At 42.9% G+C, this 16,233-nt stretch overlaps 2 protein-coding genes across 5 annotated transcripts in view; one reads left to right on the plus strand and one right to left on the minus strand.

Annotated features, from left to right (window-relative positions):
- The window catches only part of Trappc13 (trafficking protein particle complex subunit 13), a 33,348-nt gene extending 28,759 nt beyond the window's left edge, over nucleotides 1-4,589 (plus strand). For all 4 annotated transcript variants that reach the window (XM_050160448.1, XM_050160449.1, XM_050160450.1 and 1 more), the window contains one exon: nucleotides 51-4,589. In XM_050160448.1, coding sequence (XP_050016405.1) covers nucleotides 51-158 — 108 coding nt within the window. In that variant the 3' untranslated portion in view covers nucleotides 159-4,589. The remainder of the gene's footprint in view (nucleotides 1-50) is intronic.
- Nucleotides 4,590-5,086: 497 nt separating this feature from the next.
- Nucleotides 5,087-16,233, minus strand: part of Sgtb (small glutamine rich tetratricopeptide repeat co-chaperone beta) — a 33,998-nt gene continuing 22,851 nt past the window's right edge. The window contains exons 6-11 of the mRNA XM_050160452.1: nucleotides 15,115-15,219; nucleotides 12,477-12,615; nucleotides 12,316-12,378; nucleotides 9,370-9,407; nucleotides 9,060-9,143; nucleotides 5,087-6,201 (exon numbers count right to left, since the gene is read on the minus strand). Of these exons, the coding sequence (XP_050016409.1) occupies nucleotides 6,090-6,201; nucleotides 9,060-9,143; nucleotides 9,370-9,407; nucleotides 12,316-12,378; nucleotides 12,477-12,615; nucleotides 15,115-15,219 (541 nt within the window). The 3' untranslated portion in view covers nucleotides 5,087-6,089. The remainder of the gene's footprint in view (nucleotides 6,202-9,059; nucleotides 9,144-9,369; nucleotides 9,408-12,315; nucleotides 12,379-12,476; nucleotides 12,616-15,114; nucleotides 15,220-16,233) is intronic.

Below are 16,233 nucleotides of genomic sequence, written 5' to 3' on the forward strand. Positions count from 1 at the left end.
GTGATTGAAAACTGAAGTGCCCCTCTCTCTCTCTCTCTCTCTCTCTCTAGAGTGTCTCTGGCCTAAGACTCACTGACACATTCTTAAAGAGAACATACGAATACGACGACATTGCGCAAGTCTGTGTGGTCTCGTCAGCTGTGGAAGTGGAAGCCTAAGGAAAATTCCTAATGTTAAATTTCTTGTTTAATCACAGAACTGTTCCCTGTATTTTGTCAGCTTTGTGAAATGATGAACAGCAAAAATAAGTATATGTTATTTAAATTTGTTTTCTATAAAACAGTTAAATAGTAAATGTTTGTTGTAAAAGCAGTGGTTTTGTCTTGTGAGTTGTACTACAAATGAACAGAACGTTGCAGTGTTTCCTATACATATTTCATCCTTTAAGATAACTGTCGGCTTTTGTTTGTAACAAGCTCAATTCTTGAAGCTTTTTTGTCTACCAAGTAGATTTTTGTAAAAGCAAACCTTCTTGTATAGGGCCAGTATCTGATGTCCTGGGCTCTGGAGGTAAATGAACCCCGCCATCTGAGTACAGTAGCAGGGGTGTCTGTGGTGATGGCACCTGCTGCTTAGGGCCCCAGGACTACAGTTTAGTAATTCAGTCTGGAAGATACTGTGACACTTTGTATAGAAGTGTAGTTAATCAGTCAACCACAGTCTCTTTCCTGGGTGCCTAGCCAACAGAAAATCCTTGTCTGAAACAATTCAGGTCCCCTTCCTGTAACCTGATTATTTCTTAACACAGGATAAACATTTTCAGTTGTTTTCAACAGCATTGTATGGGTGTGTGGCTGTTAGTGCACGCAGATCAACAACATCTCACCCACACTCACCACAGGGCCAGCTCCGCTGTTACCCAGGCAAGGTGCAGGGCCATCTCACTCAACTGCTCTAGGGGGCATACGAGGTGGGGGGCAGGGTCAGCTCTCACACACATCTCACACACACTCCACAGCAGACCAGAACTGGTTGACTCAGTTAGCTTTTTTTTTAAATTTTTACTAATTCTTTGCAGATTACACATCATGCATCCGATCCCACCTGTCTCTTCCCCACCCGCCTTCTGCCCTTGCAACCTCCCCCCAAAACAAAATTTTAAAGAAAAGCTGAAAACCAAATAAAGCAAACAAACAAAACAAAATAAATAAATAAATGAACCAAGAAAAAAAAGGGTCTCAGCATAGAAATGGTAATGGGGCCAATTGAATTCCACAGTTAACCCTTTAGCCCTTTCTTCTACACGTGCAAGTGTTGCAAGTGTTCGCTGTCACAGTCTTTGACCTACTACACCAGGACACTAGGCTCTCATTGGAGCTCCTCTTGGATATCCTATTGTCCTAAAGTTTTAAATCTGTAGATTCGTCCCCTTCACATGCATAGATGACGTGGATGTTGGGGTGAGCTAACTCAGCTCTGGTTCTGGGCCTGGGTGGTAGCTGGGCTGGGCAGCCTGCCAGCTTTCCCCCATTGTCACCACCTGGGTGGCCCTCTCTAGCTCTGCCTCTGCTAAACACCGCCCCCCCCCCCACCTACACTCACACCACGGGGCCACCACTGCCCTGGGAGACTGGGGGGTCTGCTCTCCTGTGTGGTGCAGTTGGTGAGGGGCAGGCTAGTTCTTTCACCACATGGGCAGACAGTTCTGGGGGAGGAGGGGGTGCAGGGTCATCTCTTCAGCTGTCATGCCCTCAGAGCCAGCTCACCTGTGTCTGGACAAGGCTAGATCTCTGATGATCCCAGGGCGAGCCCGCTTGCCTGCCAAGGGTAGCAAGGGGAAGGGCATCTTTCCCTCACCCACTGTCACCACCTGGCCGATGAGAGCAGGAGTGGGGTCAGCTCTGCTGTCCTCGTGCCCTCGGGGCTGGCTCACCTGTCTTCTGACAACAGGGTCAGCTCTAAAGTGCTGCCCAGGTGAGGTGCACGCTGTGCTGAGGGGTGAGGCCATCTTTCCTGGGGTCAGTTCTGCAGTAGCTAGCAAGGAACCAGGCCAGCTATTCCAAGGCAACTCTAGTTAACTTTGATCAAGGTTAATAATTTCCTAGTTTTAACCTAAAAACTCCTGAAGAATGTTTTATTTTCATAATACACATTTAAGTGATTCCCAACTTCATATTGTTTTGGCTGTTTTTTTTGTTTGTTTGTTTGTTTGTTTTTCTTTTTGAGACAGGACTTCTCTCTGTAGCTTTGGAGCGTGTCCTGGAACTCACTCTGTAGACCAGGCTGGCCTCAAACTCACAGAGATCTGCCTGCCTCTGCCTCCCAAGTGCTGAGATTGAAGGCATGCACCACCACCATCAGGCCTGTTTTTTAACATGTACTAATATAAAAATTTTGTCTGTCCATCTAATAATACCCATTTATGTCAGGAACAAATCAGCAAAACGTATATTTAGTAAATCTTTACACAGCTTTGCAATAGGAATGTAACAAAATGTTTCTCGATTTGGCAGGAAAACAAAACCCCATGTTGTTATATCCCTTACCCTAGTTTGACAAGTTGAAATTTCACAGTATCTAATAATTGCTTACATATTAAGAATACATTAAGTCAAACACAAAACCCTTTCTCTTAAATGCATAATTATTTATTGCCATGACAAATTATTTGGTCCAAAAATGAAAGGTGTATTCAGGAGGCTTGACCCTCACATTAGTCATTATTGATGAATGTCTATGCAAAACAAAATGCAAACATTGAGAACAGAAGTCGGTTCCTTTAGGAAGACAAAGACTGGTCAAGTCAGTCTATATCAGCATTATTTCAAGCATCCTCTCATAACTGAACCATGTTTGCATTCATTCAGAATTTAAAAGTTACTCTGCTATATATTTTAAATTACAAAGTCTCTTCTGTATATAAACAACATAGGTACATATTGTTCATACTCTAAATAAAAGATAAATGCCATCTTATAAAGGATCTGTGTCCGCTATTATAAAAACTAGATTGATGATTTGGTACAGTAAATGAAATCCCATTTCCATACAAAGGGCATGTTCAGTTTTGCATAGCACAGTAACAGTTTCAGCTACTCCAACAAAATGGGGTCATGGAAGCCAGGCATTCCGAATTCAAATGTATATAAGTATTCAAGGCCATCCTTTCTCTCTGAGCAAGTGTATTTTCCTGACAAGGGGAAGAATACTTGGGGAAGTTTCTTAAGAATTTTAAGACAGCTAGACCAATCAAACCACTCAAAAAAAAAAAAAATCTTGAAATAGCTTGCAGTGTGATGATTCCAACGTGAAGGATGGACCTGGAGAGTAAAAGGTGAACTGAATAAGGAAACACCATGGAAGTAGGAAGAGATCCGGCAGTATATTCATTCCCGTAGAAACAAACCAAAAAGTGAAATGGAAGATACACCGGTTCCTTGGTTTTGTGTAAAAAGAAGAGCTACCTTTAGCCAAGGGTGTTAGCACAGGAACTCAGTGTTCCACAGCTGCTGCTGAGAACTGGTCGTTCCTACCAGGATATTACTGGTCAAGCGAGTTGGGAACTATTTCTTCCTCTTCTGTGCTTTGGAAGCCATAAGGAATGGATATTATTCTCTCCTGAAGACTTTGGTAGAGCTGACTACCGAGATCATCTGAGCCTAACCGGTTTTTGTTTTGTTTTTTGTTGGTCCTGGAAGGTATGAAAATTTCTTAACAAAGGCTTTCTAATTGTCCTTTTTGTTGTTTGTCTCCTACTGGGTACTTCGCTTTGTTGGTTTTGAAACTGGGTCTCCTGTAGCCCAGGCTCACATCATACCCACTGTGCGGCCAAGACTGGTGTTGAATTCCTCCACCTCCTAAGTGTTGGATTACAGGTGCATGTTGCCTTTCCAACAGTACTAGGGAAGGAGCAACCCGGGGCTTCCTGCTGGGCAGGCACTACCACCTGCACTATGCTGCCGACCCCCAGTCCCCCTTCTAATATCCCACAGGAGCTGTTCCCAGTATATCTGCTCCTTTCCTACGTGTTTCTTCTTTAATGCAGTGATGGAATTGAACCCATGCGCTCACCTCCTAGGCAAGCACTCTCTCTTCCATCTCTGATGCTGTTGTTAATTTGTATTTTCTGTTGCCTAGTCGAGGATTCACCAGTTTTATTGAACTGAAAGCCTGTTCTAGGATTATTAATATATTCAGCACTGGAGGACTGGGCTTTTAGTTGTCAACTTTGAATTTTCTTTGACTCCAGTCCTAACCTTTATGTAAGCAGGAAGTACTTCACTCTGTGTGAAGAACACTCAAGAACACTGTGTGACAGCTGACACAACCCAGTTCTCTGTCAGAGGTTCTCCCGTTCTCTACCAGAACTGTTTCCTGGCTGTCCCATGTGAGACTGCCCAGGTGCCTGCTGGCTACTTGAGGAGAGACCCCCCAACCTTACACAACTTTATTTGTTCTAAAGTTGAGGCCTGACTGCGTGGAGCACTGTTTAAAATGGTGATCTTATTTGATGATATGATGCTACACCAGAATTTTGAATTAATTAATTTCCCCCACCTGATGTACAGTAAAATTACAAAACCACTGTCTCACAAAAGGCGAAAAAGAAAAAGGCTTTGATTTTTGGTTTGTTTGGTTTTTTTTTTTTTTTTTTCAAGACAAGGTCTCTCAGTTCCTCAGTAGCTATGGAGCCAGTCCTAGAACGTGCTCTGCTAACCAGTCTGGCCTCGAACTCACAGAGATCCACCTGCCTCAACCTCCTGAGTGCTGGGATTAAAGGCATGTGCTACCACTGCCCGGCAAAAAAAAAAAAAAAAAGGTTTTGAAACTTCGAGCTCCTAAATGTACAGACTGAGAAGAGCTTCAGGAAGGCTGTGAGGCTAGTCTCATCTTAAATTACGTTCTTTCACTCTTCCCTCGTCACGCCTGTAAAATCATTACATAACAGCCCCCATTTAACCAATGTTTTGGTTAATGGGCACATTCCATTTGAAACTAGAATTTTCTCATCCACCTAGAGTCATGCCATTAGTATCTCACGCCATTTCTTTCTACTAACCACATGCCAGACGCATAAATATGATAAGATATTGGAAGTCTCCTGTTGTGTTTAAATTGTAATACATTAAAGTGAAGCATAAGACTGTCATGCTGAGCCAAACTACAGCCAAGGATTCCACAGATGAGCAATGTTAGCAATAGATGCCTTTGTTACCCATCAAATAATGGTAAAGTAAAAAAATAAAATCATTGCGGATGGGCACATAATTAAATTCCACTTAGAAATCCCATAATTTGGGGCCCGGTCAGTGGCTTTGTAAAGTGTAACTAGACACTGCCCTAGGTAAGTTTCCCACCAATGAGACTGTGACAATTAGACTAGGACAATGAACAGAGCAGTTGTGTTCACTGGCCTGACCAGCGCCGTTAAGGATCTCTAAGTGTGCTTCATTATGTACTTAACTGACCATTCGAATGCTACCAATCCTAAACTACAGACAGGATTAGTTAAAATCGAGGCAGAAAACCTGAGCATCCTTCCGGTGCATTCTGTACATTCACAGTATCTCCAAAACATCGCCTGTATCAAACTAAAGATTCCCTGTCCCCAGTACAAGCCACCCTACAGACAGTACTGGTACCCACAACAGACATGTGTTACTGATGGTGGCACATGCCAAAGCTCCTCCCCTGATATGCTACCAAACACATTTCTTCCAAACCAGCATGAGAAGTCTCTCCTATTAGTCATCGCCTCTCTCAAAACCATGGCCTAGGGAAACCTGTAGCTAAAGAACTTTCCAATAAATAGCCCTACTGTTCAATAAATATACTCTGTACTAAGTCTGATATACAAACAGGATGATAAAAGTTTTAAAATGGATGGGCCCTTGTCCCAAGGCTGTATTAGCTCTTAACAAGGCTACTGATGGTTTGTTTCCGAAGGAGTTTGTGTTATGTTCAAGTCTGTTGGTGATAAACTATACTCTAAACAGATGGACTCTCTCAGTTTTACACAAGAGACTTTCCTCCATTATTTCCAGACATTGTGTAGGGTGGTTTCGGTTACTTGGTTTTGGGCTATTATCTACAGATGGACATGTCAGAACCACAAACTATCTGTACTGGGGGTGAGGGTCCCGATCAAGTCAGGACTGTTCTTCCGTGCTGCTGCTGAACGTCCTGCTGCGGATGTGATTCCTCAGCTGCTCTATCAGTTCCGGATTCTGTTGTTGGATCTGCTGAGCAAACTGCTGTCCGCTGCAGGAAAAAGGCAGAATAAATTGGGTGGGGACCCTCTAGTCACAGAGTACTCGTGCAAAATGTACTGCAGACACTGGGGACTACCCAAGGGAATAGAACACAAGTTATTCTATAAACACAAGTTTTAGAAACATAACGTTGTTCCTATAATGCTATGTTCCAGATAGCATTACTACGGGACAGAGAGTTCACACGGTGTGTGTATGTGTGTGTGTGTGTCTGTGTGTACATTTCATGTGTGTACTGTTGCACAGAGGGCAGGTGCACACGTGGAGCTCGAAAACCAAGTGTCAACATTGGTCCTCAGGTATAATCTACCTCTTCTGTTTGCTCTGAGACAGGGTTTAATTACTGGCCAGAAAGCTGCAATGTCAGTCAGGCCAGCTAGCAGGCCAGCAAGCCCCAGGGACTCATCCTCCTGATCCTACTTCCCCAGCGTGGGAATTACAAGATGTGTCATCACTTCCAGTTTGTTTGGTTTGATTTTTTGAATCGTGTTCAGTGGAAGGAACTCACGTCTTCATGGTAGCAAGGCAAGCTCTTTACCAACTGAGTCATCTCTCCAGCCAGGACAGGGTTCTTTTTAGAAAGCAAAACACCCTTTGCTTGTCAGCCTTTTGGTGCAGATCACAATATGAAACAAAATGCCTAAGCTAAAATAGGAGTGCCTGAATTGAATGCAATTTACTTGTCCACACATTACTCAAAGGACTAAAAGGTATGCTCCTTTACAGTATGTCCTGAAACAATGCTCTTTTTTTTTTAAAGATTTATTTATTTCTTATGTATATATACAACATTCTGCCTCCATGTCTGCTGCAGGCCAGAAGAGGGCACCAGATCTCATTACAGATGGCTGTGAGTCAACATGTGGTTGCTGAGAATTGAACTCAGGACCTCTGGAAAAGCAGTCAGTGCTCTTAACCCCTAAGCCATTTCTCCAGCCCCTGAAACAATGCTCTTAGCAGCACCACGGCTTCCTAGTTTCTGGAGAGGCCTAACAGCTCCCAAGCTGGGTCCTATTAGAGGTCACTGAAAAACAAACTTATTTTTCTTGGCAGGGGAGGGGGACAAGACAGGATTTGTCTGTGTAGCCCTGGCTGTCCTGGAACTCAGCCTGTAGACCAGGCTGGCCTCAAACTCAGAGATCTGCCTGCCTCTGTCTCCTGAGTGCTGGGATTAAAGGAATGCGCCACCACCCAGCTGAAAAGTGAATTTTTAAAAGACAAAGTTTTAACATAGGCCTGGGAATGTAGTAGTTCAATGACAGAACTGTGTGCACACACGCACACACATGCATGCCCATGTGCACACAGTCACATGATATGCAGATGTGCAAGCCTAGGCCAGAAGAGATGCCGGGTGTCCTCTATTTCTTCCTGCCTTTCCTTGAATCTGGAACTTGCATTTTCTTGGGTAAGCTGGAAACCAGCAAGCCCCAGGTGGTCCTCCTGTCTCTGGCCTTTGGATCTGAAGTTAGAGGTGTGTATGGGATACCCAGGTCCTTTATGTAGGTGTGAAGATCAGAACTCCACTTCTCATTATTGTGCAGCAAGTGCTCTTAACCTTTGAGCCACCTCTCTAGCCCAAGAGAACCCTTTCCTAGCATTCCTAAGGCTCTAGGTTCAATCCCCACACCTCCTTAAACAACCATACCCAGCTTTGGAACAGGATGGTAGTGCACACCTATGATTCTGGCAGTTGGGAGAGAGGGGCAAGATCAAGAGTTCAAAACCACCCTCAGCAGCACAATGAGAAGGGTAGCATGGTCTATAGAAGACCTAGTATCAAAAAAAAAAAGAGTTTAGACAGTTTATACAAGCCACCATGAGGTTCCTTGGGTCTGGTCACTTTCCTGAGTCCTGATGAAATTCCTATTCTTTTGTTTTTGTCTCTTTCATTTGGATGCTGGTCAGCAACTATACAGAATTTTTCTGGTACTCTGGGTTTCCCTACTTTTTCTCTGAAGCCCCCTACCTGCCATGTTGCTTTATGATGTTGCTACCATGGCTGACCTCCATGCTGGCTTAACTCAAACAACATGGATTTTTTTTTTTTTTTGAGAGGGAAGGGAGTTGTTTGTGGGGATTTTCTTTCTCATTTTCCCTTCTCTTCCTGATTCTTCTCTTCTAGACAGCTGCTGAGATTTATAGCTTGCCTGTCCTAGAGTTTTTCTTTTGTTTATTTATTTTAGTTATCAAAAAACATGGTATTTTTATTATTGTGCTGAAACTGAATTTTATGATTTTAGTTCTTAAATAAAAATTCAGATAAGTATAGGAAACCTCATTGAATTTATCAACTCTCAAAACAGAATATTTAGTAAACATAAATTATTTCTTTTAAAAATAAGCATTAGGAGCAGGACACATGAGTCCATGCCTATAATCCTAGCTCTTGGGAGGGGAAAGCAGGAGGCTGAGGAATTCAAATTCATTCTCATCCTCATGGCAAATTGACAGCCGCCCTGAGTCACATGAAGCTCTGTGTCAAACAACAAAACTCCAACACACAAAAGTACCAGGAAAGAACACCATGAGTCTGAAGGGCAACATTGCATCATCAGACCAAACACGCATGCATGTGCATGAGTGAACATGCATGTTCATGAGTGATCACATTCAAAAGCATTTTCAGCATCCACTTATTTATTGGCAGGAGCACGTGTGTTTCTGGTGCATATGTGTAAGTCAGGGAACAACTTGGAGGAATTAGTTTTTCCTGCCTTGAGTTCCTGCCCTGACTTCCCTTCATGATGGACTGTAACCTTCAAGCTGAAATAAAGCTTTCCCTCACCAAGTTGATTTTGACCACTGTGTCTCATCCATCTGAAGCAAGCTAGGGCAAACACTCACGCTTGGATGAGGCTAGACAGGTCCGTTAGGCCTCCAACCCCAGCAGCAGGTCCTCCGATGGCATTTGTCATCATTCCTGACATTCTAGGATAATAAGAGACATACATGGAGATTAACGTATATTCTTCATAGGATGGAAAAGCCAGACAAGTGTATCAGCACCATAGAAGGGGTTGAATCAAGTGTTTAAGTCGACCTTAAGTTCTAAGCAACAGGAATTCGGTGCATTTTTATCAACTGTGAGACAGAGCTGCTCGGATTAGGAGCCTGGCAACAAGAAGGCAAAGGCATGAGGAGCTGTTATACTCACAGTTGTTGAACTTGAGGGTTCTGCATTAAACTTGCAGCCTGTAATTGGAAAACACAATTGCCTGTTAAAATATGGCAGTAATGCTGAAGGATGTTACAAAGGTTTTGTAAAGATACAGGAATAAAACCCAGTGATGCACACCCTAACATTAGGGGGGGGGGTGTTCTAGTGTTAATGGGAAGGTACAAGAGAGAAGGTTCTGTAGAATGTGGTCTCAGGAGCGTGAGACTGCAGACAATAAAAAAGCACAGTTGAGGCCGGGCAGTGGTGGCACACGCCTTTAATCCCAGCACTTGGGAGGCAGAGGCGGGCGGACCTCTGAGTTCGAGACCAGCCTGGTCTACAGAGCTAGTTCCAGGACAGGCTCCAAAACCACCAAGAAACCCTGTCTCGAAAAACCAAAATAAGTTGGATTGAGAGCATTGCCATGACTGATCAGATCAGCGGACCAAAAGGGAAAAAGAGAAACTTTAAAACTATTAAAAAAAAAAAAAAAACCTTGTGCTTTTTGTTTGTTTTTGTTTGTTGTTGTTTGAAACATGGTTTCTCTATGTAGCTCTGGCTGTCCTGGAAATCACTCTGTAGTTCAGGCTGGCCTTGAATTTGGGGTTAAAGGTGTATGCCACCATAGCAAGGCCAAAGATTGTGTACTTTTTTTTTTGAAGATTTATTTATTTATTATGTATCCAGTGTTTTGTCTGATGTATCTCTGTAGGCCATAAGAGGGCACCAGATCTCATTACGGATGGTTGTGAGCCACCATGTGGGTGCTGGAATTGAACTCGGGACCTCTGGAAGACCAGTCAGGGCTCTTAACCGCTGAGCCATCTTAGCCTGAGATTGTGTACTTGTAAGAAGGATGACGCCAAGGAGCTGGATGTGACTGACCATGCTATGGAGACCAGAAGAGCCCTCTGTAGTGGTCCAGAGATGAAGGAAGGCCTCCGTGCTCCATCAAAGAACAACAATGGCAAGCCAACTAATCTTTAAATCTCCATTTTAATCAACAATCAACCTGGTCCTTTGCTATTAATTTTCTTTATTATTGTCATCCATTTCTATTACCTTCCTTTATTTGTCAGTACTGAGGATTGAACCCAGAGCTTCTTGAACACTAAACATGCCTAACACTGACCTATGTTCTCAGCCCTGACTTTACTTCTGTGTTTATGTGTTTTTGTATTAGAGCAGTGCTGGGAATAAAGCCTTCGAGAATGTTACCCAAGTGCTCTGCTATGGAGGTTCACCCACAATCCGACCCTGGCCCCCTTTTAAGAGTCAAAATGTGTTTCTAACCCTGCAAGCTCCTACGTGGTATTGTCACACCTCGTTTTGGAATGTAGCAGCTTAGAGATTAAATTTAATCTGAATTTTAATAATAATAATAATTTAATAATAATAATTTTCATTTTATGTTACAGTAACATAACCTGAGAATATAACTTGCTTATGATTTGGAAATGAGCAAGCCAGGCTCTAGAACATCACAAGATTTAAAAGGGGGCATTGTGTTTGCCAGCAAATAGGTAAGAAGGCCAACTGAATTGATAGAGGACTATGTCTTTCGATTGAACTAAGGATTTAATGATTATAAAACACACTTATCTGAACAAAGATGAATAGGAGCTATTCCTATCCCAGAAGTACAGTCAATGATGGAGTATGTATGGCTTTGTATTGAAACAGGGTCTTGCCATGTAGCCAAGGCAGGCCTCAGATTCCTGTGTAGGCAAGGATGACCTGAAACTCTCCATCTTCCTTCGTCGGGCTTCCAAAGCAGGCACTACAGACATCCACTTCCATGCCAGGCAGCAGAATGTTTTCATGCAAAGTGTGCAGTCATTCATGGGGCACTATAGACCCAGGTAACATCCTAAACCCACTAAATACTGGGCTGAATTATGATTGTTTTTCAAAGATCCCTAAGTTATTTTGTTGATTTGAAGAGCAGAGGGCAAATCTAGGGATGTTGCTTAGCTGCCTAGGATGCATGAAGACCTGGGTTCAGCTTCCAGCATTGCATAAACTGAATTTAGTAGTACACACTGTAATCCCAGCATGCAGGAGGCAGAAAGATCAAAAACTCAAGGTCACCTTCAGCTTCATACCAAGTTTGAGAACAGCCTGGGCTACATGGGAAGCTGTTTTTAAAAACATAAATGCTTGGGACAGAAAACAAGGTCAACAATACCGAGGGGCAAGCTTGGGTATTTGCTATAATCAAAATCTTCAGATATCAATTGATAGATATATCTTCCTAGGACCAGTTTTATATGACATTGGGGCTTTAAATTACGTCTGTCTGTCTGTCTGTCTGTCTGTCTTGTCTGTCTGTCTGTCTAGAGAGTGTGGTGTGCATTTGGTATATATGCACATTACTTGTGCCACCACGCTTGCGTGGAGATCAAAAGGCAACTTGTAGGAGTCAGTCCTTTCATTCCACCACAGGAACCGTGGGAACTGAACTTGGATCACCAGTTTGCGCAGCAAACAGTTACCTTCAGGGCCATCTCACCAGCCCAAGACAATGGTTTTTAACCTTTCATATATTTGAAAATTGCCAATCTAGTGAAAAATATGAGTTTTGACTTATAAAGTACACAGAGTCACACAAACATTGACTTACATTCCAGTTTAGGAAAGCTATGAGCTTTCTAACATCCACCCTCGCTTCCCTCCGAGCAAGGCAGACAGGTGAAGAACCTCTATCCTTGCCTCTGCCATAAACCTGCCACTTACCAAAAACTCCTCTATTTGCTTCTAAAACATTTTAGAGCCTGCACTGCCAGCCTTCTTGAGACTGAGGCAGGAAAATCACTTGAGCCCAAGGGCTTTGGGTCAGTGTCAGCAACTACTGAAAGATTCCATCTCCTTAAAAAGTATGGCAGAAACGGTTTGCAAATATATAGTGGACAGCAGCCAGTAGATCAAAGAAAGTATACTCACCATGGTGATGAATGCCGGGTTATTTATCAAGCTGGCCATGTCAAAGCTCAAGCCAGTTCCTGTCTATAAAAGAGTTATATCTGAGATTCATTCCAGCCATGATGATGTCAATCAATTGTGAGTGACAGGTCTATTCCACAGACTTTATAGTGACAACTTACAGGACTGGCCACCTCTCTTAACTTCTGTTCTGCTATTTTCAGATTTGACTTATAGGAATCATTTTCAGGATCAAGATCCAGTGCCTTCTGGTAGCTGGTAACCGCCTCTTCAAACTTGTTCATGGCAGTGAGGGCCAGCCTTGGGAAACAGAGCAGAAATGACAAATGCTTTAGTATTCAATTCTAACCCCGATTACACTGAATCCTCATTATATTATGGTTCTGAGAGATGGCACTAACATTCTCCCAGCTCCAAGATTCTATAAACCTGAATGGTCTCCTTTCAGTTTGACTGTGTCTCACACGGATCATCGACCTAAAGCTCAGAAATGAAACATACTATTTTTTAAGACCCACATGTATTGTTAATAAAGGAATTTGCTTTATGAATTTCTAGGCTGAGCTAAACGAAGATTGTGCTAGCAGTCTTGCGATCATGTAAATCCACAATGGTGACATCATGTCTGAGGACTCTAATAAACCAGCAGTGTCAAACCGTCTGACCCTACGACAACCCTGCCACCGACAGCTATCCGGAACACGTGCAGCCCGCGGGCCTCAGCGGGGACACATCTGCCTCTAAACACTGTGCACTTCTGAGCACCCCACATTCTTCCCTCCCAAAGGATCTTGAACAAAAATAAATATTAGTTTTCCATCTTTTTCTTTTGCTGTTTCCCTACAGCTATTAAAAACTACTGACTTATTTATCAAGGGGAGGGGCCTGCCATGGAACAAGCATGGAGGCCAGCGGGCGACTGTGTTGACTTGCTCTTTTCCTTCCACTTTAACATGGGCTAGGGAATTGAGCTGGGATCGTCAGACTTACACAGCCAGAGCCTTTACCTGCTGAGCCATCCCACTGGCCTGAGTTTCAGAAGACTAGTCCTGAACAACACATTAATCGGTAGACAGACAAAATAAGGATCTCTCGTCATGCAAATAATAAATTACCATCACAGGCACAAGTCTATGCATTATTAAATTTCAATCTTTATCTTTCCCTACCTATAATGTGCTTGAAAATTACATCAGAATTAAGCAGTAATAGCATGTATAAAGAGAGAGTATTGAGTATTTCATTTGTTCTGGGATTGTTTTTAAATAAATTAATCTAATTCTTTCTTTTCTGGATTACCTCACAGCCTTCTCATGTAGATAAAATAAGAAATTCTTACAACCCAATTAGTTTCCTATTAGCCAACCTTGAAGGATCCTCAGCACCATTTCCAATTAATCATCAACAAGTATTGAAAGCCTGCTACGTACCAGGTACTATTTTAAATCCTGAGCATTCCACAATATTTTAAAAAGTTCCAAATTTTAAGAAACTCCCCTTCCACCTGAGGAGCACAGACAACAAGCATGCATACAGAATAGGTACTATTAAAGAAAATGACAGCAGAGTTTGCTCACAAATGGCCACACCCTGAAGACATGTAATCATAGGGAACTCGGGAGAAGACTGTCTACCCAGATGCAGCGGTAAACACAGAAGCCCTAAGAAAGATGTGGGTGTGGTATGCTTAAAGTACGGAATAAAGGCCACGAGGATGGAACACAACAAACAAGGTGGAGGGATTTCCTGGCTATGTTGTTCATATGGGGCCCTTTATAGTTCAGACTTTTAAACTGTAGTCGCAAAGGAATGATTTGTAATGTTTGAGTTATGCTTTTAGGGTTTGGTGGGCAGGTCTAAGACAGGGTCTTACGTAGCCCAGTCTGGCCTCAATATTGCTAGGTAGCCAAGGATGATCTTGAACTCATGATCCTCTTGCTTCTTCCTCCAAAGTGCTGGGATTGTAGGCACGCAGCACCAAATCCAGTTTATACAGTGTTGGGGCTCAAATCCAGGGCTACCTGAATACTAGGCAAATGTTCTCTCTGCTTACTCTGGCTTCTCTGCAGAGGATAAACATTAGTGAAGCATAAAGACCAGTTGGGAGGTTTCTAAAGTAGACTAGGTAAGAGGTGGCAATTTGTGCTAGGCCTATAAACAAGCCAATCAAAAACTGAATCCAAGATACACAGGAAAATGAGACCAGAACAGAAGTGCCAGGAGATGAGATGGATGGAAAACAATTCGGCTTCTGACCTAAGCACTGGGAAGATGAACACCAGGGAAAGATTTAAGAAGCGAGCAGGAGTTACGTTTGAAACACAGAAATTTAAAACATTTTTTAAATACTCAAACACAGAGATAAAAATTAATGGAATATGTGAGTCTGGAGCTCAGGCAAAACTTAAGAGATCCAAAGGCACATATGGCCAGTTCTCACTCGCAGAAATTAAATCCTATAAAGTCTCCATAAACACAAAACTAACAAACACTAAATAGTGGTGTCTGGGGAAAATACATGGCTAGGGACCTATGAACCTTTTTGGTGCTTTTTCATGGTGCAAGCTTATGAAGTGAGCCTTTTCATATAGGTTTGTGGTTTCTCCAACAACTTTCTCCAGTCAGTGATGAAACAGCCTCTGCTGACCTCATCCTCAAAGGGAGTCACTTTCTCCATTCTGTTGCATATACTTGTCTTATTCTTGCACAGAGGGCAATGTTAGGATATTCAGCATCGAGCCTCTACAACAGCATGGATGATGCAATGTGGAAATACTTCGGGTATCTCTGAGCACTTACCCCATCCTTCCATAGGCCTTGCTGTATTTTGAGTCGATCGCTATTGCTTTCTCACAGTCCTTTATTGCATCCGTGTAGTGACTTAATTTGCTTTGGGCAGCGGCTCTAAGAGGGAAAAACATTAGAATCAGGCAGCTCCCAAGGCACGGGTCCAGCTTTTCAGGCATGAAACTGTGTAGCTCTTGCCCCAATTTTTACATCACTCTTCATAAATTTCTAAGTAAAGCTAATTATACAACAATTTAAAAACAGCCTAAGACATCAGAAAAAAAAAGATGTAAGCTCCCTTTTCCCCTTCGCTTTACAGAGAAGACAAATGTGTGGGGCACACAACCCACCTAATATTTATTGCCTCTCAGTTTGCCTAAAACGCAAACTGAAAACACTGGGGGATCTGAACCACCAGAGAGGCAGAAAGAGAGGGCAGTTGCGATGCCTTGGTCACTTTAATAGAAAGTTAAAGCATACCAAAAATTCTCCACCCCATTCACACTTTCTCCCGTCCATCCACTACTGACACAGACTAAACTTTGATTCTTTCAGACTCTCAAATGTTCTCATAATTTCCCTCAGCAGAAGGCCCAAGAGACCAACTCTAGAAAACCAGCATCTGCCTAGGTAAGTATCTGAGTAACTACGACCTGTCGATAATAATGTGAAGTAGGGAGAGTTGGCTCAGATGGGAAATGGGGAGGAGGAGACCTAAGATTCATCCTCAGAGGCCAACATGGAGTATCAGCAGTCAAGAAAGAGCCACATGAGGGCCAGGGCAGGGGACTGCACCTTAGGTTCTCACAACCCTCCAAGGGCATGCTATGTCCTGCTGCGACTCCAAACACTGTACCAAAACCTGACAGCCCTTCTAATAGTAAAAGCAGGAGGCCCTTTTGGGGAAAAAATATTACAAACCCAGAAATTGGTTTAGATGCCTTCATGTTCTTGAGTCTATAAACATAAGTCCTCAACAATCATTACCCACTCCCCCCCCCATTTGCTAAGCTCGCCCACAACCTGAGAAGCACTACTCTCGTCCTTCCTACCTTTATTCTTCTCTTACATGCATGTTTGCTGTCTAAATGGCCCAAACCTTTTGTTTGTTTAACTACCCAGTCAACCTTC

Source organism: Alexandromys fortis, unplaced genomic scaffold, assembly GCF_014885135.2.
Source record: "Alexandromys fortis isolate MF-2015 unplaced genomic scaffold, M_Fortis_MF-2015_v1.1 scaffold_76, whole genome shotgun sequence".
In the NCBI taxonomy this organism is placed as follows: Eukaryota; Metazoa; Chordata; class Mammalia; order Rodentia; family Cricetidae; genus Alexandromys; species Alexandromys fortis.